General features: G+C 33.0%; 3 protein-coding genes across 4 annotated transcripts in view; all 3 read left to right on the top strand.

Moving 5' to 3' along the window:
* LOC126769843 (adenosine receptor A3) overlaps positions 1-17,138 on the top strand; it is a 65,044-nt gene extending 47,906 nt beyond the window's left edge. The window contains exons 2-3 of one of the 2 annotated variants that reach the window (XM_050488744.1): positions 7,515-7,726; positions 16,198-17,138. In XM_050488744.1, coding sequence (XP_050344701.1) covers positions 7,515-7,726; positions 16,198-16,878 — 893 coding nt within the window. In that variant the 3' untranslated portion in view covers positions 16,879-17,138. Of the gene's footprint in view, positions 1-7,514; positions 7,727-8,362; positions 8,454-16,197 lie in introns of those variants that run through there. The other variant, XM_050488745.1, reaches the window with a different exon arrangement.
* On the top strand, positions 1,352-2,878 carry LOC126769845 (uncharacterized). The gene has a single exon (XM_050488747.1). The coding sequence runs from the start codon at positions 1,430-1,432 to the stop codon at positions 2,627-2,629; it is 1,200 nt and encodes a 399-aa protein (XP_050344704.1). The 5' UTR covers positions 1,352-1,429; the 3' UTR covers positions 2,630-2,878.
* Positions 17,139-20,387: 3,249 nt separating the features above from the next.
* Positions 20,388-22,907, top strand: LOC126770388 (odorant receptor 10a-like). Its single transcript, XM_050489786.1, has 4 exons — positions 20,388-20,529; positions 20,952-21,120; positions 21,756-21,970; positions 22,264-22,907. Exons 1-4 carry the CDS (start codon positions 20,388-20,390, stop codon positions 22,905-22,907), a joined length of 1,170 nt encoding a protein of 389 aa, XP_050345743.1.
* The last annotated feature ends 1,982 nt before the right edge of the window (positions 22,908-24,889 follow it).

Raw genomic sequence — 24,889 nt, 5'->3', positions numbered from 1 at the left:
TGTTTATTCTGTTTGAAACCTGATGTTATCGAGATGGTTCTTAGCTATAAGCTGTAATGTTACTATAATTATGAAGGCTTGGGCTGCTTAGGTTTTGAAGCACATCAGCTAACTTTCTACTCGACGAAAGGGTCTTTCCAACTTTCACAGGCTCGATTGATTTGAAGTTGAGATCCCCTGACGCTTGTATTAAAAAAATATTAGGTACTTAAAGGACCAACACATTTGACTATTTACTACTTAGACGCTTTGTGTGGTATTTAAATTTTTAATTGAATTTTAGTTATTTCTGGATTCACGGATAAACTTATTTCGAGTGATATATTTTTGTATGTTATAATAGCCTTATAGGTTCAAGATAATAAAAAATATAGTTAGGTATTTATCCAACAACCTGCCTTGGCGCGACCAGGTGGAATAAGCAACAAACTTTCTCCTCAAGAAAGGAGGAGCTGTATTAATATACCGTAGGTCTATAATAAAGTCCTTCTCGTCCTCCAGACCATTTTTGCTCTCTTGTGTGTTCCACGTTCTTATAGTGCGACAGAGTGGGCTTCATACAAAAGAAGATAGATCAAGAACATGACTCACTACTCTATGAGCTTTAAGAGGATAATACCTACAACTAACATTCTCATCCTGCTACCACTAAGAGTCTCTTGACAATCAAATCCATTGATCAGACTGTTATTGACCTAATCTGGGATTCGATGATAGTACCTCATAATTTTCAGACGTACAAGCGAGTCATAACGTGACGCCTTCGTATGGGTGTAATATAAATGTTCTTGAGATGTTCAAGATTAAATGAATTATTTTGAAATCTATGAATTTCTTTCGAGGCTCTAGAACTGTGTTAGCAATAATTGTTTAAAGGTTTGCTGAACAACCTATTCTAGTTCAATAGAATATATTTTATTTTGCTTTAAGAGGGCTTAATAAAAATATTTTATTACAAATAAAGAAAAGTAAAAATACAATATAAGTAGGTCTACCTCAAGAATAAAACATATAATGATATAAAAGTTTACGTAAGATTCTATATATCTCTTGCCAAAAAGAATACAGTGATTACGTACTTATTAATAAATCTAAAATGAAGAAATAAATTAAATAAAAAAGATTAAAATATAAATATATAAATGATACTAGTATTTACTATTTACACAGACTATAAATAATGTCAAATATATAATAAATAAATTACACAAACGACGTAAAATAAACAATCGAATGGATTCGATTTTTCGCATATATATTTTAGAATAGTTATAGTTTTTATTTTATTCACTTGCAACACAAAGAGATGTGTCATTTAAACGAACTTCATGCTAGTTACCTAATTATTTTTCAGTTAAAACGCTGAGTGCGTAAGAGCTGTAGTGTTACTGTTTATGACTTTTGTGAAAGTGAAACTATTGTGATAATTATGCGTCACTGTTCTTATATATTGTTTTTTCTTCTTTTATTAATTTCTAATTATGAATTTGTAACGTCGAAACGATTTACTGGTGGGCATTCATATCCAAAGTCCGGTGGCCTTTCTGGCGGTGGACGCCATTCATATCCGTCAGGCGGAGGCCTTTCGGGAAGCGGATCAATACCACCACGAGGCAGCCATGGGTATCCGTCATCTGGAGGTTTGTCAGGAGGAGGACACGGATATCCATCACCAGGCGGAAGTCATGCGTACCCTTCTAATACTCATACTGGTAGTCACGCCTATCCTTCATCTAATACACAAACCGGTAGTCACGGATATCCAGGTAGTAAAGGATTATCAGGCAATTCAAATACAGGAGCTGGACATACTACCAATGTGCACCATCATTACAATTACAACCCTCCACAACAAATTCGTTACACACCAACGCACGGTGGGCCGCCTATGAATTACCCAGTCTACCACTCACCACCTCCAACTTATGTATATAAATATAAGGATTCAGGAAGTAAATATGGTACACTATTGGCTGGTTTAGCACTTCTTAACCTTGGAACGCTCGGCGTGAGTGCTTATGCCCTTAGTAAGAGTCATTCCAACTACACACCGAAGCCGGGCGAAATTTGCAAATTTGCTATTAAAAAAGATAATGGAGATTATGAAGAAACTAAAATAGACTGCAATTTGATATCAAGTTTTATATACCAGGAGGAAGCTAAAACTCAAAGTGGAGGTACAAACACAACAGTCGTAACGACAGTGACAAATATTACTACAATAAATGCACCAAATAATAGTGACCCAGGTCCATTATCAGTAAGTGCGAATCCTTTGTATGAAATGTTACCTAATGGCACACTGGTTCCTATAAATGCCACAGCTGTGAATACATCGGCTAGTTCAAACAATACCACCGATAGCAAAATGGCCTCATCGGTAACAATCACAACAACCAATACAACAGTGATTAATGCATTGGACGTGAAAGGTAAACCAATTGATGTTACACCAGGAATGCAGTGCTTTGTGATAAGCCATTCACCAGTCAGGAATATGAAGAAGTCTGTTCCTTGTGGCCTATTACAAACATACGCTGAACAATCTTTGAAAAGAAGTTCAGCATCAAGAAATGTGCCCATAATGTCAATATTTAGTGTGGTTTTAGCAATAATTGTTGCTTATTGAAGAAGAAATTGAATATGTGATAATCTTAATTTATCTTTATTTATGTGTTATGATATTTTTTTGTTGTTTCCGAAGTGTCTTACGGCTTTACACTGGCTGATAATATTTGTATTGTACTTAGTTAAGTGTTAAAAATAGAAATAATTATCAAAACTTAAATAGCTTACTTGGTCAATATTTACTGTAACTAGAATTGTGACTGATCTATTATCTTGTTATTCAGAATTTACATTTTAGAAATTTTGTATTCTAAGATAATGTTCAAATAAACCATACATTGAAAATTTGTCTCGAGTATTTTAAATGTGATATTTTATACTTGCAACTATTTTTTATATTGTTGTATTTGTTTATGATTATTAATAAACTTTAAATGGATATTTGTATTTTATATTGACAAGTAACTCCTAAATTTAGTTGGTTGTGTTTTTTTAAAACCTTTTATGAAGAATATAATTTCTTAAATAAAATTAATATATTAAAAATTGTTTTTTTGTAAAAAGAAGTATTTTCGCTATTTTCTTTTTTTATTCATATCACATTATGTCTATACGTAAATAGAAGTATAATTTTAAATAGGCCTTGCATTAATTTCTGTTTACTAGGTAAAAGGATGAACTTATATTATAATTGAAATAATATAACATTATTTTTTCTGTTTTTATTGTTTCTTATCATTATTGCTTCTGCTTGGTACTAACAATCCGAAGTTAGTTATCTGTTAATCAGATAGAAGTTACAAAACTAAATAGTGAACTAGGACTGATGAAGTCAATACATGTTGTAAAAGGGCCAATTCAATAAAAAATTTGATTGAATTGGTGCCAGGATTTAATTGAACCCAGCACCATATACTAAAAACTTACATTTGTATGTTTTTGATATACCTGGGTTCTTTTGTGCATCATATAATTTATATGTGCAAGGTTGAATAACCGGTTGTTGTTAGTAATGAGCTTACGTCACTAGTTCTTTTACATACATTTGTCGGAATGAATCCGATTTGTAGCAGGGGTTTTCCTTGTTGAAAAAATAACGAATGCTTACGTATCTGCTATGCCCAAGTAGTTGCAATAAGGTGCTTTCGAGGACTAATGTTTTTTTGTCCTTCGTATAAAATTATTCAGCCTTCGATGGCACATTTTCGTATTAAAAACATCTATAAGATATTTACGGTTTAAAATCACTTTATTTCTCAAGATTACAATCACTTCGAGGAGAAATAAATAAACTTAACAAATTAGTTACAATTAATATACAGAGTGCGCAAATAAATAGACGGTATTACAAAAAACTTGATTAACAAAAGCATTTGTGAATATGTAGGTACATTTCAATAATTGTCTTGTTATTGAGAATAGCATAAAGGCCGGTTTACATGTTGTTAGAATTTTTTTTTTTAAAACATTATTGTTGAAATTTGATTATTTACTAGCATTTCTTTACATATTGACCAATGCGCAGCCTCAGCCTTCAGATTAAGGAAAAGCTGCCTAGTAATAATAAAAAACATGCTTACGTAGTGAATGCTTAATATTTATTCTCATCAAGATAATAAAATAATAATTAGTCGACCTCGAATATAGGATGGTCACAGTTGTCACGTAAGTAACGGCGTAATTTCCCGAATACCGTTCTATGCATAGAAACGTTATAATTATGCATTGCTTGCACTATACCTACAACTTTTAATCTTTTTACTGCTTGTCGGATTTGAAATATTATTCTTGTATTTGATAGAGAAATGATTTGGTTATAACCTGTATTAGGCTGTTTGATATCAAGCTACAGCCCACGAAGGCGAAGCAGAAACGCGGTTAAAACCGCGAGGAATTTCTAGTGTTACGTAATAATCAATGTGACGCAAAACAGACATTCATTACCTACCAAAATTGACATCCGTCAATTACTTTACTGGTGCTTTGGCTTTGTCCAAGCTCGTATGGGTAGGTACCACCCACTCATCAGATATTCTACCGCAAAACAGCAGTAATTGGTATTGTTGTGTTCCGGTTTGAAGGGTGAGTGAGCCAGTGTTATTACAGGCACAAAGGACATAACATCTTAGTTCCCAAGGTTGGTGCGCATTGGCGATGTAAGAGATGGTTAATATTTCTTACAATGCCAATGTCTATGGGCATTGGTGACCACTTACCATCAGGTGGCCCATATGCTCATCCGCCTAAATATTCTATAAAAAAAAGTATATATATATTCCATGAACTACAATTTACATTTATTTTATTAAGGAAAAGACGTGAACATTCAAACTATTTTTGCATTTAATTGAATACAGATATCTTCCGATAAGCCCCTAGAAAGTTTCAGCTAAAATCAATTTTGTCGTTCGATCTTGTGACATTTTCATAACACAGCCAATATCGTCTATTGGCTGAGTCTCAACTTGCAATTCGGTTAAGAAATAATATTTTTCTGCCGACGTGTTATATAACAAACCGTTCCTATTTTCTTGTATATATCGAGAAGTATATGCTTATATAAATAAGAATATGATATCATAAATTAGTACTTAGGTATTTATGATTATAATATATTATTTATTATTTTTTTATTGTTTGTTTCCTTGATGTTAAAATCGTGATTTCAAAGTGATTAATTTTTTTTATAATATGTGCAAAGAAATACTGTCAGTAACCTGTTCCTTATTTGGTTTCGGAGTTTAAGACATGTCGAAATAAAAAAAAAAGATTTTGTCATCTTGAATTAACTAGAACTATTAAAGTTATTACAATGTAAATAATATATCGTATCGTTGGACATATTAGTTTTAATAGATAGGTAGATGCCAGCTGTGACTCACAGTGACGATTCTATTAAATATACTTAAGACGCTTAATGAATCAGTCAATATCACATAGCATTAAACGTTACCTCAATATTACATTTATAGGAATAAACAAATCAAATTTTAGTAATAACTAAGAAACTAAAAATCTATTAATTAATATTGTCATATTCACAACCATTGCCAGGACTACAGCAAAATATTATGTAGCAAGGAAAATATTTAAGGTTGAGAGTGGTGCTCATTTGGTAGATTTAGTGACTTAGTGTCGATAATTATAAAAAAAAACATCCCGTTAATGTCTCTTTTCGGGGTTAACCCCGTAAACGTTTCGGAGCTTATTCCATCACATGCGTATTGATGGATATTCATGAGACAGGTTAAAATTCCACACATTTAGGTTTCTTCACGATATTTTACTTCAACGCTCGGAAATTCAGTTGTGCTCGGTTTAAACATACATTGTAAGTTTAGATTCAGGTGTTTTAACCACTGGGTCAAATATTAAGTTTACTAATAAATTGTATACATATACAATTTATTAATAAACTTGTAATAAACAGGTATCTAAATACAGACTAATGTTTTTTATAGTGATTACTAAGATTGCCTGTTAATTAGATAATAATTTGAAGTTCAGAATCTTTCTGATGTCAAACAAAGACGAAGAGACTGCAATGGACAAATGTTATTATCACTATGGTCTTGTTTATTTATAAATTCACTATTAAAGTATTAAGTATGACAGGTATCCGACATAGAACCTACTCACACGTATAATTATAGCCTTGTGCCGTACTGTCAATACTAATCAAAGAATTTAAGGTGCAACCATAGACGATTTAGTACTTTTTAATTATTTGACTTATTTCTAACAACAACTACCTTGGATTTGGATTATAGCGTTAGCTATTCTAGTTACTTCTTTACGACTGCCAATATTTCTGTGGTACCTCCCTACTAAGCCGTAGTCTAATTTATTAGCTAACTTAGAAACTTAATAAATAAAACTTTTAACATGAAACATATTTTTGTCTCTTATAACGTAATAAAACGATAAATAGCTAACAAATAATAATTGGAAAACGTAACACAATAGTCCATGAGCGTTAAATAATAAATAAAACAAAGAATAGCATGACGTATTTCGAATTTATAGATTTAAGTATTTTTGTAAGGTAGCACAACACGACAGCTAAGCAAACCAAGTAGTAATAAATTGTCATTGAAAAATTAATCACGCTTCATGCCTGATTTCAGAATTTCATTTTATTATATTTCTCTCAGCGTATTTAAAATAACAATTTTGTTATCTGTTAATAAAGTGAGTGCCGGTTATTCCTGACGTGCATATAGCCAGAACAGGCGCAAGAATCGAGGGTGTCCGTCTTACCTGGGTTTACATTCCCCGGCAATTTAAGTTCATTATTAACACGTCATTCGTTCTGGCCTAAAAAGCCAGGGTCGTCAGAAAGGTAACTGGGCCCTTGGGGGGACCGGGAAGTATGTAATGTTTAACCACTAAAACAAATGCGATGGCCGGTTTCGGCACGGATCGGAAAAGCTGCGGGATCGCGTCGATATAACGCAACTGCGGCCCCTCACGTGCCGTGCGTCGCTAGTGGCTCGGCAGAGCTCTCCTCAAGAGTCCACGGCCCTAGGGCAAGGCATTGTCTCTTAAGCCCCGGGCGTCGGAGTTGTATGCAGTGCTATGCTGTGCCGGCACACACTGTTGTCCGCGCGAGCGAACAAAGTGCTTGCGAGGTGTCGGGTGAACTCTTCCTCGGTGGGCGTTGGTTGCAAAATAAATTTTCGTATCTAGTCACTGGTTTGCCGCCAGAGTGCATTGTTAAATGTTGTCCAATGACAAAAAGTTAAATTTAGCTCAGTGTAAAGCGGTGTTACTAGCTCCGCGATATCGTTAAGAGTTCCCAAACAACATAACCTAAAAATTATACAAAGTGAGCCAACGATGCGTAAATAAATTTAAATTGTTTAAACTGAAAACAATGTTAACTTTGTACAGACATGAGTTTTTTAGTTGTTAGGCTTTAACCTGTAACGTTAATTCTTTTTCAGTTATCATCTCCGCGTGCTGGGTAGCTGGCGCCGGTGTTGGGTTCCTGCCACTATTCGGATGGCACGCTGCCGTCGACACGGCACCCGGATGTTACTTTGTCGAGGTCATGGATTACAACTACCTCCTCTTCCTATACTTCGCTACAATTGTGACGCCCAGCGTCCTTCTTGCGGCTTTCTACGCCCATATCTACCGCGTGGTTGTTAAGCAGGTTTGTTTGTTTTTTGTTTATTTTTATATTTGTTGTACTTAGTTTATTTTATTTGATCACGATAAATAATTGTTATTTGTTGCATTTGATGCAGATAATTAATGTAGTTTTTACTATTATTTTTCACATCAATGGATGCGAATTGCACATCAGCGAAATAGGTATATAGTATACGGGCCACGCACACACAAAGGAATAGAATACTGCGCCGGAGGGAGGGTTACTGCATAATGAGTGTCATGCCGATCGCCGTTACGGCATAGGTAGTCTTACCGCCGAAGCGCGCCAATATATGTTTCAAATTAAAAGTCACACAAAAATACACACATTGCAATAAATAGATAATTACTATTTACTTCGGTGGTAGAGTATGGTACGAGCTGCCTTGGGTGGGTCACCACCAAATCATCCGTTATCTATAACTGCCTTATTACCTTTGGGTGAGTGTCTACTTACCATAACACGGGGTACGTTATAGTAAGTTGCTGGTCTGCCTTCTATGGATAAATTTAAAATATAAATAACAAGCGTAACAGTTCAGACGATGCGAATAATAATACGCTATTAATGTATTATTAACTATGAACCATAGCTAAAGTACGATGACGATGACAATTTTTGTGTTGTTTTTGAAAGGATCTGAAAAATGTTGGAATAGCTGTGAACACGTACCTACTTCGTTGCGCACGTTAGAACAATAAATACATATTAACGTCATATAGCCCATAGTAATAAAGGCATACTATTATTATAAAAATTTACGTTTCTTTTCATTTCAATTCCATTTATTTGCTTTAAGCATGATATACATGTTTAGTCACTATATTTATGACATGCAAATATTTTAACTTAAATGAACTATTAAATTATAATAATTATTAAATTAAATATTACAAGGATTAATTCTTACATTACATTTAATCACATTACATTATAAAGGTACAAGTCACAATATACATTATTCGCGCACGGATTCGCGCATAAAGTATTAATCCGATTGACATGAAAACTCCATAGATAGCAGCACTGAGCGCTTTCTATCGACTGTATCACGGCGAGTGCTCTGAGGAATTATTCTCTCAAATTCCTGCTTCCCCCTTCATTCTTAAGTCCACGCTAGCTGGTTCTCGATGTCACCGCCTAACTGTGACATCAATTCCATCGCGAACAAAGAAATTTGGCAACTCCTTTCTTTGTCGCACTTCCAAAAAATCTTGCTGGCCGGCAAGGCGAAGGCGGCTAGTGCAGAACGTTTTTTCCGTCTGTACTGGCCGTCGTCGCATTTGGACTCTACTACCACTTACTATCAGCTGGAGTAGAGTCATTTGCCCTCCCGGCGAATATAAAAAAAAAAAAATTATTTTAGTTAGCTTCATGACGGAGGTACGGTAGATAATATGATGTATGTAGTCTGTTAATATGTGGCATATTTTTTCGACATAGCTTACCGACTAAGTTAGAGATAAAATAATCGTTTGACGAATATAGTTAAATTTGTTAAATATTACCCCGAGATAAAATCATTTTTTTTTTATATCCTGGGATATTTTTCACACACGGCCATCTGATCCCAAATTAAGCTTGAACAGAGCTTGTACTATGGAAACCAGACAACTGATATACTACACCCAAACTCAGGACAAACAGACATGTTCATGCACACAAATATCTGTCCTGGGTTGGAATCGAACCCACAACCTTCGGCGTGAAGGCAAGCAACCACCAACCTCGCCAACCGGCTCGTCAAAATCCGAATCCGAAGCGAAGCCGGGACGGGTATAGAGGCATTATATAATGTAATGTAGTTTATCCATGTTGTGTGTTATACGATATAAGGCAAGATATATACATATAACAGGATTTTTCATATTCAACAAGTGTAAAAAAACAATTAGATAACAATGGGCGATGCTATCTGAGTTTGGTTTATTTACATTTAAGTATTATTACACTTTATAATTTCTGATCATTATTGTTTTACGGCTAATTCCTAGAAGTTGTTTTGATGAATTTTATACTCCCTGATAAGTGCTTCGTAATTTTAAAGTGTATAATTTTACAATATTCAATAAGTTATTAAAATGAGCAAATTGTTACTGTGAAGTAACAAACATTTAGGTGGGTGGGTTAATGGGATCATTTGATAAATGATATTTATTTAATTATTTTAGTTTAAATATTAAAAATATAGTATATATATGTATGTATATTTTCTTGTTAAGGTTTCACTTGATCGGTTAATTTGTGGGCGTGCAGAAAAAATATTTATGGGGCTTTTTGGCGCAATCAGCTGCGAGCATTTTAATTTGCAGCATTACGTGTACTACCCCAAAATATACGAAATAATTTTAGCTTCATAATAAGGCTTAGTTTCAGAAAATATAGTCATTGCACACAAACAGGCGAACAAAAACCCATCAGTTTAGATACAAAAACCACACATCAGGTAGAAATATTGCTCTGTTCATTGTTGTTAAATTTTTGTGACAATCCAAAACCATATCAGTCCCATTGTTGTTGTTTGTTGTTTTCATAAATTTCAAATGATACTATAACTGTTAAATTTATTTGATTAAAATATTTTTAAAATTTCTAAATAAATAAGAAAACGTAAACATGACTATATTTTTTACGATCTCAATGTTTCTTTGTAAAACGATACTACACTTTGTCTTTGCTTCAAATGGTTCATAAAAAAGTCAAGGTGAATTTCTAATTCGTACATGATTCTAATAGTATATATATTATATGTACATAAGACTATAATATGTGACGATTATAACTGTGATTTTATGTTCTCATTCATTGGTATTCGGACCAGGGCTTATTTTTAATACAAATTTACTATTATAATATCATATCAGAACATTGTAATTCTAGCTATTATTATCAAGAGATGTTATCTTTATATAATATAATAATTTACTAACATTGTGCATATAGTAATATTACCAGGAAATTAAATAAATATGAAAAAAATACGTACGTATATGTATCAATTTACAGTAAATATAATAATAACTCTCGCGTCATCGCCGCTAGATTCGGCTCTGTAATCCTCTAGTTTCAACTCGCCGCCTGGACCCTTGTGGTCTGGTTTCATCTACCGGGGTGTAATATTTTCTAAAGAAAACTATATATATGTACTGAGTTTGTTAGATAAATATACCTATAAGGATTTAAGTAAGTTCATAATATTTCGATTTCACTGTTCTATGTATTCTCAATGCGGATGTGTGAGATAATATTATACCTAATAAACATATAATAAAAGCTTTATTACGAAATCGAATAAATTCAAAGACACTGACATCCTAAAATAGATAAGCCCGTATTTTAGGAGCTAGTTTCTACCCATATAATACTTACATTGTACATAATCTATACCAATTGGTATTATAAATGCGAAGGAAACTTCTCAGTCTGTTACGCTTTCACGGCTAACCACTGAACTGATTTTGATGATATTTGATATGAAGCAAGCTTGAACCACTAGGAAAGACATAGTTTACTTTTTTCTTACCTAACTACCGCAACTAGCACGATTTTTACTAAGTCATTTAGTAAGAATTTATGTTAATAAAGGACAGTTGAATTTGATTACAATATTGCATATTTTGTGTGAGGATGTAAGAAAACTGATTTAATTTTGATACTTTATAATCAATAAAGTTAGGTGAATATGTTGAAATATTGATATTGTTGTAAATTAGTCGTGATGTTATAATCAATTTATTTAGGCGTAAATAATAAAATATAAAATAAAAAAGATTTATGAATAAAATAAACTAATGAGACGATAATAATAATTATGAACAAATTAGGTATTATATTTACTTTTAATATAGTAATGAGATGCTTGATAATCAAAAGGAGATATTATAATAGGTTGTAAGATAATGTAAAAAGTTTCAGATTATTCATCATTAAAAAATGTTGAACTAATGTATATTGCCTTAATTTAGAGGTCACAGGCGCTAGGGATTTAATTAGGTTATTTTTTAATTTATACCATTTCATATATTAGTCACGTTTGTCCCTCGTAAATAATTCTAGCGCATCAAACGCATTACAGAAATCAACGATATCAATTGATGCTGAGGAACTAAATCAAATACACACATATGTTATACGTCTCATCCTAGTATCATCAAGTGTGTGCGCAAACACAGGTGCACTCTCTATTCCCTAACTCTCATAATCCGATGGGACGGTAAACCGACACGACCGGAAAGAGTTCAGGTGCAGGACCAACGGCTTTACGTGCTTTCTGAGGCACGGGAGTGTACACACTTCTGACTTCCAGACTCCGGTCGGCTACTGAGAATTTGCTGACAGAAAAACCTAATAAAGTTTTATTGGTCCGATCTGGGATTTAAACCCAGGACCTCCGGCGGCTCTACATGTAGCCACTAGACGACGACAACGAGGCAGTTAATAATAAGTTGTAATTTTATTTATTTAATTTTTTGTCTTTTAAAATTATAAATGCTTGTATATTGCCTTGATACATCAAAGCCTTACAAGGCCGCAGTTACATCAAGCCACGAGACCAACGAGGCAACACGTAAATAGTGTATTTTTGAATAAACAAGGCAAAAGACTATACAACACAATGGAATTTATTAACGATATTTGTAAAATATTTTTTTACTATTAACAGAATTCAAAGAGATAATATAACAGGGCCATGACTCATGACCAACTAATACTTAAGTCAATTATCGATAAACCATCTTTACGTCAGAAGCGAGCAATTCCCATTTACCCTTTCAAGATTTTTTACACGATTCATCATGTTTTTGTCTGCTGCGTGTGTCATAATGTTGACAAAGATTGATAACCTCGCATTCCTTTTCACTAGTTTTCATTTTGTATTGGTGCTATAGATATCTAGGTAACCTAACGTAAAATACACGATCGTAAAACTTTATTTATACAAAATACAATTTCATTTTTATCAAGAAATACCTTCTTTATTTATAAATAGAGAAATAATAACGCTCGCTGCGATTACATAATACTAAATTCCATTATTCCATTTGTAATACGGATACCTCACATCAAAGGTTTTTAATGTTACTTACGAATTTTACGATATATATCTCGTCAAGTACAGTATTAAATATGGTAATTTCATTAAATAGGTATCAAAATATTTGTGTGTAAAAATCTTTTTACCCGTATTTTTTTTTATTATTGAAATCAAATGACAGGTAAACAAATAGTACTTTATGGTGAGTAACCTCTGATCAAAAACATTGAAATTGTGTGAAGTCAACAAGAACAAGTTTTAAATTGGCAATCAGCTGTCAATGAATTTATGTTTTGTTTCTTGCACACTTACTCACACACATGTAACCTCCTCCACCTCTGATAATATAGCTTAGATATTAAGACTACGTCGTACGTAAGTTCAATGTATTCCGGTATCAGCCATATTTTTTTCATAGATTGTATCATTTGTCTTCAAGATATCCAAGGCAGAATAAGATACGTTCAGTTATACGAAATAATCATAAAAACAAATACAGACGAGATCACTGTGACCCTTATAAAGTAGAGTCATAAATCGGACCCATGACAGCGACTTCCATACGCATTGTTTTTGGCAATAATTATTTCTATTTACACAGATTTCTCTTATATGTTTTGGTTTTGTAATATTGACAGTTCTCTCCGTTACAAATTCAAAGTCAATATTGTATTTTTTTATTTGTCATTACATTAACAGCCTGTGAATATCCCACTGCTGGGCTAAAGCCTCCTCTCCCTTTTTGAGGAGAAGGTTTTTGGAGCTTATTCCACCACGCTGCTCCAATGCGGGTTGGTGGAATACACATGTGGCAGAATTTTAGTGAAATTAGACACATGCAGGTTTCCCTTCACCGTCAAACAAGAGATGAATTATAATCACAAATTAAGCACATGAAAATTCAGAGGTGCTTGCTCGGGTTTGTACCTACAATCATCGGTTAAGATTATCGCGTTCTTACCACTGGGCCTTCTCGGCTTCTTTATTTATCATTGTTTTCTTGTTAAATCTAATAACCCCACAGCTGTAAGGTTTGCCCCAATTAACATCGAATTATGTCTCAGTATTGATCAGTTTTATATTATTTATTTATTTTAGGATGAGAAATTTTCACTTTCGTCTATAGATATCTTTACACCACCAATGCCAAATATGGGATCTTAAAGCTTGTATCTCATTATTTTGCCTGTTTACGTAATTACATTGGCTCGTCAGTATTTATGTCAATGTTATTTATCTTAGTCCTATTTTTATCCTATCCTTGACGATATCCATTGCAAGATTTATAGATACCAGATATATCCAGGGTTTCGTGGCTACAAATAAATATTTGTCACGCAATTGTTATTACATCGTTTTGTCATTTGTTTGGGTAATTTGATGACTTTGTATCACTCAGCGGTTTGTACCTATGTGAAGTATGTGTGACGATGATGATGGTCGAAATATATTGGAATTATAGTGGAACTTAAGGTTGGCTTGTATGTTTCCTAACCTTTGATTAATACCCTGGATTCCAAGAGAAGTCTTTTTAGGTAGACCAGGGGTCTTTCGAGAGACAGGTTGCAATTAGGAAGCCAATTCCAAAGCATCTCTCTCCTCTTTTTGCAAAATATAATTACTTGGAGCTATTTATTTGTGTGTGCATGCGTGCGTGTACAGTCTGTGTGTGTTTGAGTTAAAGAACGTTTCTCACAAATTTTAAATTACACAACACTCGAGGTTAGCCTAATCGATAAATCACGAAAGTTGGTTCAAATATAATCACATAAGGCAATTCTAATATAAAACTCCCTTTAAAACATTAGTACGATAGAATTATGTCTCATTCATAAGTCTGGGTTCATTTGAATGAATTACAATGCGGTTAGATTAATCTCATTAATTATAATGACGACTTCATTAGAATGACTAAAATGCGATAATGATGCGGACAATAGTTAGCAAAATGTTTAAGCGCCGTTGTCATCTGTTTCGCAGTAAAATATCTTGTTTCATCATTCCCAAGTTTGACGTCACAGCGCGGATCGTATTTTCGGTTGTTACTTGAAAATGGCCCATTACGTATATGACCTTAGTATATACTATATGTGTCGTTTTAGAACAAAAATTAACATTATGTCGATTGAAATTTATTTTATATTTGCTATATATATGTTGTTAATATGTTACTTTTGTGAAGTAGGTCAGTTTTTTTGTTATTCTAAGATAAGACTGAAGATAAAAAAAAGACATAATCTAGGGCTGGATATTGAACGCTAAAATTGTGTCAATGTATTAAGTACATTTTATCAATTAATTTATAGAGTATTTAAGAACGTGTTTATTAAGTGAGGCTATGCCTACCTTTAACCTATACTAAACAGCTAAATTTTAAGCTGTGTTTAGTGATACATAACAACAGAAATCTCACAATTCATAGATTAAAAAAAATATTATTATTTTTTAAAATAATTTATGTCCAATTACAGCACATATTTATTTTTATTATATAGTACGAGATGTAGTCGATATTCTATTTTTGTTTAACCTGTTAAATATTGTGAATTAAAATTTAATTACTTTAATCGAATTTAATGTCTTAATTGTACTAATAATTAGGTGCAATAAGACTTTCGTTATCTTCATCTTCGCATGCGCATCCAATAAAAGAGAAAACTACTGCGTAACTGTGGAAAAACAACTTTCTCCAGGCATCAACCACTACCGTTATTTTTTATATTCAAAACTTTTTTTTGTTAAAGTCTCGATAAAAGTAAATGTCTGATACGTATTCAAAATATGCTGTGGCTTGATATTAATTTTTTGTACTATTGGTAATAACCAATAACTACCTATTTATATCAACCCCGTTTACAAATACCCACATTGTTTGAACAGACATTATTTATATAAATCCAAATCTGTTTTGAGCAAATAGAAGTAAATGTTGCGTGAAAGGGGACAGATTTCCTCATGTATCAATACATAGCCGCTTCTTACCTTTTAAAAAACATAGTATATTTATCTGATCAAATCCATCTACTTTCTATACGTCATATTACTACTTGACCTTGAAGCAATTCATATTTTCAAGATTTCATCTTATTACAAACACCGCAAATACTTGTATAATTAAATATTTTATAATGTTTTCTTTACGACGAAGTTATATGTCACGATTGCATGGTTTCAGAATCCTTAAAAGATAAAACTAACGAAACCCTTCTCTACAATATAAATTATATCCAGTACGAATGATTTCATTGAAGACTTCCTCCTACAATGACTATAAACTAAGTAGGAACTTAAATTACCATGTTGCATATTGCTCGTCAAAGAACAAGGATAACCAGACTTTGTGTATTGATTTCCTTCCTGTCATTTTCTTATAACTTAATCGACTGGATGGGTAAAGACTGGTTCTGTCTTAAAATGTATATTATTTATTTTGCAGATGAGTGCGGTTGTAACTGTGGAAGGTGGGCAAGGTCGGGGCGGAACAATGCTAAGAGTTCTAGGAGCGGCACAAAAACGAGAAGTCAAAGCGACTCAAAACCTGGCTATCATCGTCTTCTTCTTCATAATCTGTTGGATACCACTCTATACAATAAATGCGATTAAGGCATTCATGCCTGAATTAGATATTCCGAACCCTTTAACCTATTTCTGTATTATATTTTCCCATCTAAATTCAGCGATAAATCCATTATTATACGCTTACCATTTAAAAGATTTTCGGGCGGCGTTAAAAGGTCTGATATGTACTATGTTTGGACGAGGGGTGCCATTACCAGCTGCATATCGACCTCCCGTGCCAGTGAGACGACCGGCTTTGGAAAGATGTAACGCTTTACGAGAAAGACCGAGAATATACGTGAACTCTCCCGTTTGGTTGAGACAAAGAGAGGCTGAAATGGCAGCGGTTGAGGACAGAAATTCGGAATTAGTCAATCCAGATTTAGAACCATTTTTGAATAATGTTCTGACTGACGGTTCAAGCGGAAGGCATACTCCTGAGGGTCGAGAGAGGAATAACGGCCCGTATCTTATAGAGGCTAGTCAATGCCAAAGTCCCTACAAGAAAGTGGAAGAGTTCATACGGAGAGTACGAAGTGTTAGTTCGGAGCACAGCTGACATGAAGCAAGCCGTGTGCCCTCGGCTTATAGTGTGGCATAATTAGCTTTAATTTATTTCACCAATGAAGGACTGTTCATATTTCAATTACTATCACTATTTAAGCCTAAGATACCTATTATTGTATTATATATTTCTTATGTTTGATGATTGGGAATATTTTTAGATAAGCTATTTTATTGTGACTCTGTTGAAACCAAAAAATAATGAGATTAATGTCGAAATGCTTGTTAAATGTGAATAAATGTTTTAAGAATATTTACTTGGTTATATTAATGTTTTACAAGTTTTATCTGTTGCGTGTTATTTTATATGCAAAGTTTTAAATAAATAAACCACCACAACGTTTTTATCGCGTGGTTGTAAATTCTATTTAAAATATATTTATTTATAAAATTATTTTTGAGAAATACTTTTTAACTATTAAAATTTAACTACTTTACTTTGTGAAATAGAAAGGTTTCTATTGTACAAAATTAACTTGATACTCACTACTCTAAGTTCAATCTGATAGGAAACATTTCTCCATTCCATACCCAATTAAGAAAAAATAATGGTTGTTGTTATTAATTTATATCTTCTATTAAATATTGACGAGTAGGTGGTTGGAAGGAAGGATAGATCGGTGGATTGGTGACACTTATTGGTGGATTGGTTAACTTATATTTCATACTAGTTTTCGTCCGCGTGTTTTACTATATATAAAAAGGAGCCATGTTCTTCCATGTGAAAGCGTAACAGACATACAGAGTTACTTTCACGTTTATAATAAATAATTGAATAAAATAATTATCATTAATAGCGATAAATTACGATACGAAAAATATTGTAACAGACAATATTATAATATAATAGGTTTTATACTTTTAATTTACTATAATAGGTTTTATACGTTTAAAAAAATATATTTATAATCAAGTTAAAGATCGTGACGTCGATTGGTTAAAATAGGGCAAACACGTAACCACTTAAAGTTCTTTGTTTATATTCTGATTTTATTGCTGGTATATACAAAACGATCGATTATAATTGTGTTTGGTGTATAAACCTTTGGGTTATAAACCGATTGCTTGACAACGATTCAGACATTTTCATTTATGACTTGTGTAAACGTTTATAGTCAAGGATTGGGCTTATTATTTAATTTATATAAAAAAAATTTAATAACCTATTGAAAAAAAGTTTGGTCTGTTTTAGCACCAAGTATTTAGATTTTTTTTTTTTTGTAAAATCATACGGATTTATTTAAGTAATTATAAATGTTTGCAGAATTCTTAAATATTTATAGAAGATACCAGATTGATATGAAGCGAGACTGGATTTCATGCCTTGCTATGATGTGAGTAGCGTCGGATAATTCAGCCCGCAAGATTTGACTTACTAACATAAATTAAATTGTTAAGTTAAAATTTAACTTGTAAAAAAACACGTATATTGTCAAAGTACAATATCATGTACACGCAGGATGTGATATAGTCGATGATGAATGAGAAGTCGCTTTTTTACGCATGAAATCCCCCATATTTAACCTTTATTGTATAACCAATGTTGGAGCATTTTTTATTTTTTGACTCATATAATTTTGTATTCGTAGTTTGTTAATTCGAATAAATTTAAGTATAATTTATAAAAAGAAAAGTCTCTGCAATTGACTAAGGCTTTCTCAACGGCGAGTACTCATCAAAGAGTACCAATTTCACCTCCGCCGTAAAACTACGCCACAATTGACTAATAGCAGAGTAGTGTAGAAAATCTCGCGACGGAATCCGTGTCGAGGACGGCTATCGAATAGGTCTTTATAGATACATACAGAGCTCTCGCATTAAAATATATATAGAGAAATAATATTATTTTATTAACTAGTTTGATTTTAATTAGGCAGGTCAATGGCCTAGGCAAACGATTGTTTGCCTAGGCCATTGACCTATTGATTATGATTTAAACGAAATAAATCTACACACTTCAGCAACATTCTAGAATATACTCGAAACTTGCGTTTGAAATAAATTGAGAAATTAAAATTAACTTATATCACACTGCTCCCATTCGTTGTCACAAATTATAATATCATATGTTTTTAGTGTCATTATTATATAATATAGTTCGTTGTGTATTATTGAATTCAATTCTCATCAATTAATTGAACTGAATTGAATTCAATGCCGCATTCCAAAAATATTGTTAATTACAGAATAATAAAATGATTTGTCTTATCGATTTTCCAATAACACGATTATTGGTAGTAACTAATTTATCACAGAGTGTTAAATGATAAGTTATACCAAAAATAATATTGAAGGAAAATACATAGAATAATTTTTATCTATAACTATTCTGTAGTTGATAATTTGGTACAGTTTTCTGACTAGCGACATCTATTGTCAAATGTATACAACTCATTCACGACATGTCATTTTGTACTGTCAAGATGTAATATTAAGTAACTTGACTAGATGGCGTTTTTTAAATAAAATATTATTATGCATCGTATAAAACTAAGATAGGCTCTGAGGGACTGATTTCCACATTTAACAATTCATTAAATATTTTAAAAAATATATATGGACCGTGGACACCCATTAGATGTAAAATAATACAGTCCACTTTATACTATTTTATAATACAAAGAGGGAGAGAGATAATAAAGATTTAATAAAGTCCTAACCAAAATCATTAAAATTCAAATTAAACAATTGAAAAATTCGCTTAAATATTTTTATTTACAGAATATTTTTTTAAATGCATTAGTTATTTTTTTTAATGTGGGAGTAACTGTAATATTTCTTGTTCTTAGGATTTAATGTTAACGTTTGATATACGACTGAAATATGGAATGTATAATTATTTACGATATGTCATTTTAATAATTATATTAAACACAAGGTGCGATGAAAGGCGGACATCGAAGAATAATGATATGTGATGAATAAAATTAATTGCAGAGTTCTTTCTTCGCTATTATTTTTTTAATGACTGATCAACTACAACATTTTGTTCGTTTGTTCGTATTATAATATTTTATAATCTTAACTACACATGTACATGCAACGAAGGGAAAAGCGTTTGTTTACAAGTTATTTTCAAATAGTTTGCTTGGTGGATATAACATGGACCGTCACGGTAGCATGTGTAAGCGATCCCGTGGCGCTCCTCGTCAAGACAGAAAGGGTAGCGCTGGTTTTTTAGTGGGTATTCCGATGTTCGTGGCGCACTCGGCGCCTTGGACACCGGCGAGTTCCACATACCCCCCCACTGTTCCCGTGGGGGAAACGCGTAATGCGTTTTTCCAGCGTGACAAAGGACATAACGTGGACATAATATTGAATTAAAAAAATGAAATAAATTAGAAGTAGTAAAGCCAGATGTCTTATGTGGTTAGTATTAGATTGTCGTTTGATTACTTCAATTCATATATATTTTTCACATTTTATTTTCTGTGGAAGTTGAAAGATCACATTCATACTGCATTTTAGTAGTCAAGATTACAATAAAGTAGTAACATTTTTGAAATGAAATATTTTGATAAATTCGGAGATTTCTTAAAGAATATTAAAGATAATTTAAATAGTAATCATTTGGAAAGTATAATATGGCTAGTAAATATATTTCCAAATCGAGCTGGTTTTTCAATTTTAAAAGAAAAAGTATCTGGTAAGTATAAGCGTTTATTCATATATATATATATATATATATATATATATATAACTTGCATATTTAAGAAATCAATTAAAAAAAGACAAATTTAAATCCTCGTTGATCCTAAATCATGAACTCATTAGCTGGTCTTATCAACGAACACAGATACAGATAGCGAATAGAATGTAGGAGAATTCAGAATAAATATAATATAATATTCAGGAGGAACAGCACCAAACAGACCCTGCTACGTCTCACATACACACATGTCATATCAGTAAGTCGTCATGCCGAAGATTTACTGATACGTAACAGAGGCTTATGATATGGTTCTCGGAATTCCGCATTTTGGGAAAACGATTTAGTATTCTACTCTATTATCAATTGTAGACTCAATGAATGAATTCTGTAGCTGTATATAGATATTTTTTTGGCAGCCCCCTTCTGGATTGTTCACTTGTCGCTCCTAGTGTACGTGTATGGAGTGGGCAGTGTTGTGTACCAGATGCAATTTGCGCAGGGCGCTGGTGACTTTGTCAAGAGTTACGTCAACATATCTATACTAATTTTAACGGCCAACAGTAGCTATTGGTTTTTGATGAAGAGGTAAATGAATACATTATATGTCATGGATTTAAGCAAATTGTAATTAGAAAACTTATGATATCATTTTTTTTTGCCTTGGGTCAAATTTATGCTTGTTTTTGTGTTGATTTATGTGCTATGTGTATTTTTTCCGATTAATCGCGTCTCTAATCTACTTAGGTCAAGTGAATAAAAGATTTTAGGATTTTCTGTCTAGTTCGTCCCCGTATCAGCTAGGTTTGGGTAATTGGCATGATACAATCCTCGGAATGCAAGTAAATAATATGTTCGTTCTACGCTTGATCTCTTTTCGGTTGTATGGAGATAAACGAAAAAGTGAATATACTTTAGTGTTATACACACAGTTGTGGTTTATATATAAGATATAATATACAGATATTACGTTTTTGTTGAGATTTTAAAGGAAAAATATATAACAGTCCCCTGCGCACATGGCTATTGTTTAAAAGTCAGTTGTGGCACGCAAAATCTGTCTGGAGGAATTTATTTATTATTTATTAATATTATGCTGCTTCGGTACTACTTTTGCGCACATATCATCTACACAGGTGAACCATCTTTTTCAATAGAAATAGATAATATAATATGACTTCTTAGAAATAAAAATAATTTTGTGCGCTGAAAATATGTTTTAGACGATTACTACTGACAGTGCTCGAGCAAGTGAATCTCAATGATAAGTTATCTAGAGCAACAGATTTTCTGAGGAAGAAACATGAAAAATTGCTATCGACTATAAAGAAGATTTTATTCACTTTCTACGGATTCAATCTTTTCGACGCATTGTTTATTTACTTGCCGCATCGAATTGATGTCAGTAATGATTATTACTCAATGACACTATGCTACGGTAAGTTATACTTTAAAATTCATTTCGAAATTGGTCGCCTCACTCGCCTCACCCAATGACGTTGGCAATGCAATAAGGAACACCTTCACACCCTCTATGCGCCGCATACCATGGTATATTTGATAATATGTCCCATGAGTCTGTAGTTATACTAGCTAATGCGATTTCCAAACAGGAACACAGCAATACAAAATTTTAAAAACTGTTGCATCATTGTTGCTCACCCTTGGTACAAAGTTCCTGTCGTCGATTTCTTAAGTAACCACATTCATTTTGCTTCATGTATCTTCCAGGGTTGGAGCCACTTACGTCGTCACCGAATCGTGAGATTTGCCTCGCAATACTTTTCACACAAGAAATTACTATAATGACAGTTGTTCTTAATTACCAAGGGCTACTTCTGTTCATCATCGCTCACACGTCAGCTATGTACGAAATGCTATCCGCGGAAATGTTAGTCTTTGACGAAAACAATGACAATATGGAGAATCAATTACCTGTGAGGCAACGATTACCGTCATTGATTCGACGTCACGCTTTGACTTTGAGCATAATAAAGAACATCAAAGCGTTGTATAGCATGCCGTTCGGTGTCAACTTCGGGTCTAACGCTGTCTGCATCTGTTTATTCTTCTACCTTCCTTTATACGCGTGGATAACTTTCATACCAGTTCTCGTATATTGCTTTTTAGTTTTCTTTTTGTATTGCTTCCTCTGTCAGAGATTAATAAATAGTTCGGAGATGTTCGCTAATGCAGTGTACAGTTGTGGTTGGGAGAAGTTTGCTTTGAAGGAGAAGAAAATGATATATGTGATGTTGATGGTAGCGCACAAACCTATAGAACTCTTGGCAGCTGATATAATCCCAGTTAATATTTATACATTTGCGAAAACTTTACAAGCTATTTTTAAATTTATCACCGTCGTTAAATTCTAAGTGTAAAATATTCGCTAAAGTTTCTGTGCTTATTTACATATTTCGTTTATCATTATGTAATAAAATAAATTACGTCTACGCACTTATTCACCTGCACCGACTACTGTTTTTTATTATACTTATAAAATATTAATCAAATAAACAAAATATTAATATTTTCGAGAAAATATTTTCGAGAAACAAAAAATATTTTCGATTTTAATGGTAGTTAATATTAATTTTTCGTATAGGCGAAAGCTGGACCCCCAGGGTATCACCAGAGACGGCTTTTTTGTCTTGAAACACCTGCTAAACTTACTTGATTGTAGAACTCAGCCAGGCTGTTTTCGGCACTTGAAATTATATCCGATGCTAATTGAAGACGGAGTAAAGATCCTTAGATTAACATGTTTCATACGATTTGCTGACAAGTCTGCTATAGTCTAGTGCGATAGTCTTATTATATTTATAATACAACGATTTTTCACTTAATTACTTATACCCCCATTAATTTTACTTCAAAAATTTCGATATAAATTTCGCCGACATTTAAATTGCTTTTTTTCGCGAATCCATGGTACCATTCAAGCAACTCGACCAAATATATCATGGCAATTCAATGTCAAAGATGTTTATTTGTCTTTACTCCTGTGGTTATATAGGGTCTACAATTCAAAATACATTACTATTACTATTTATTTATTGGAACATAAAAAAGTTAACATTAACAAATGTGATTGTTAACAGCTACATTAGTCATAGACTGTGTTGCAGCCATTAGCGCCCACCTCCAGGAAGGAGACAGCGTTCCACCATTATATTTTTTATTCCACTATGTATTACATAGCTTACTCAATGTTTACAATTTACACATTGTTTACGTGGAGTTCTTAGGCACTTAGCTTCCGAGACATAAAAATATCAGAAATAATATATGATAATTACATAGTAATTTGTATTATATTGCAATTTAAATATGGTTTAGTAACGCCAAAACCTTTTTTTACTGTTTTTCATTTATACGACCTTAAATTGTGAATGTTTTACAAGAGATGAAATTGCTTGCAAGAAAAAAAATCGTTGCAATATACCGCAAGATTTCAATGTGAAGCGGTGAAGGTTTAACTTAAGGCCAAAATGTGTCATTAGTATTTTTGAATAAAATAAAGCCCTACATCGATTAATAATACAGTCCGTGATGTTAACGAATTGTTAAAAATATACATCATGTATATAACATAATTTAACATGTTATTTTCTTCAACTTTGCTCGGCTTGGCAGGATTGGTAATGGCTGGGAAGATGGTAAACAAAATTTCTATATGATTACTTATGCGGCAGACATAATTGTGCGATGCGGTTTGAAGGGTGAGTGAGTTAGTGTAACTATTGGCACAAGGAACATAACAGCTTTATTCCCTAGGTTGGTGGCACCTTGGTGATGGAATGTTTAATATTGCTTACATCGCCAATGTCTATGGGCAGTGGTGACCACTTAACATCAGGTAACCCAATTTTCTGCCTACCAATACCATAAACAAAAATATTGGCAATAGTGCAATAGGAAACGTTATGGACCGCGTCCGCCATCATGGTAGCGCAGCAATGTCAATTGGCAACGTATGATAAAGAGGGTATAGTAATGAATGAGTTCCGATTCCAAATATTCTCCTCAAAGGGAGATTCCTTAGCCCACCCGTTTTTATATTTTTTATTTTTGTATTATAGTAGGTAGGCAGACTTGCAAATAGGCTACAGACACTGGCACTATACGAAATAATAACTGTCCCTTACATTGTTCATGCGCCACCAGCCTTGGGAACTAAGATGTTATGTTCCTTTTAGTTACACTAGCTCACTCCCCCTTCCCCTTTGTATTCAGGATACAACAAGACTAAGTATTGCTGTTTGGCTGTAGAATATATGATGAGTATTTGGTACGGGCTTCTACTTGTTCATCATATATTCGACGGCTTACACAAAGCCCACCATGAATTAACAAC

Source organism: Nymphalis io, chromosome 8 (genome assembly GCF_905147045.1).
Source record: "Nymphalis io chromosome 8, ilAglIoxx1.1, whole genome shotgun sequence".
Lineage (NCBI taxonomy): Eukaryota > Metazoa > Arthropoda > Insecta > Lepidoptera > Nymphalidae > Nymphalis > Nymphalis io.
This window is presented reverse-complemented; position numbering and strand designations above follow the sequence as displayed.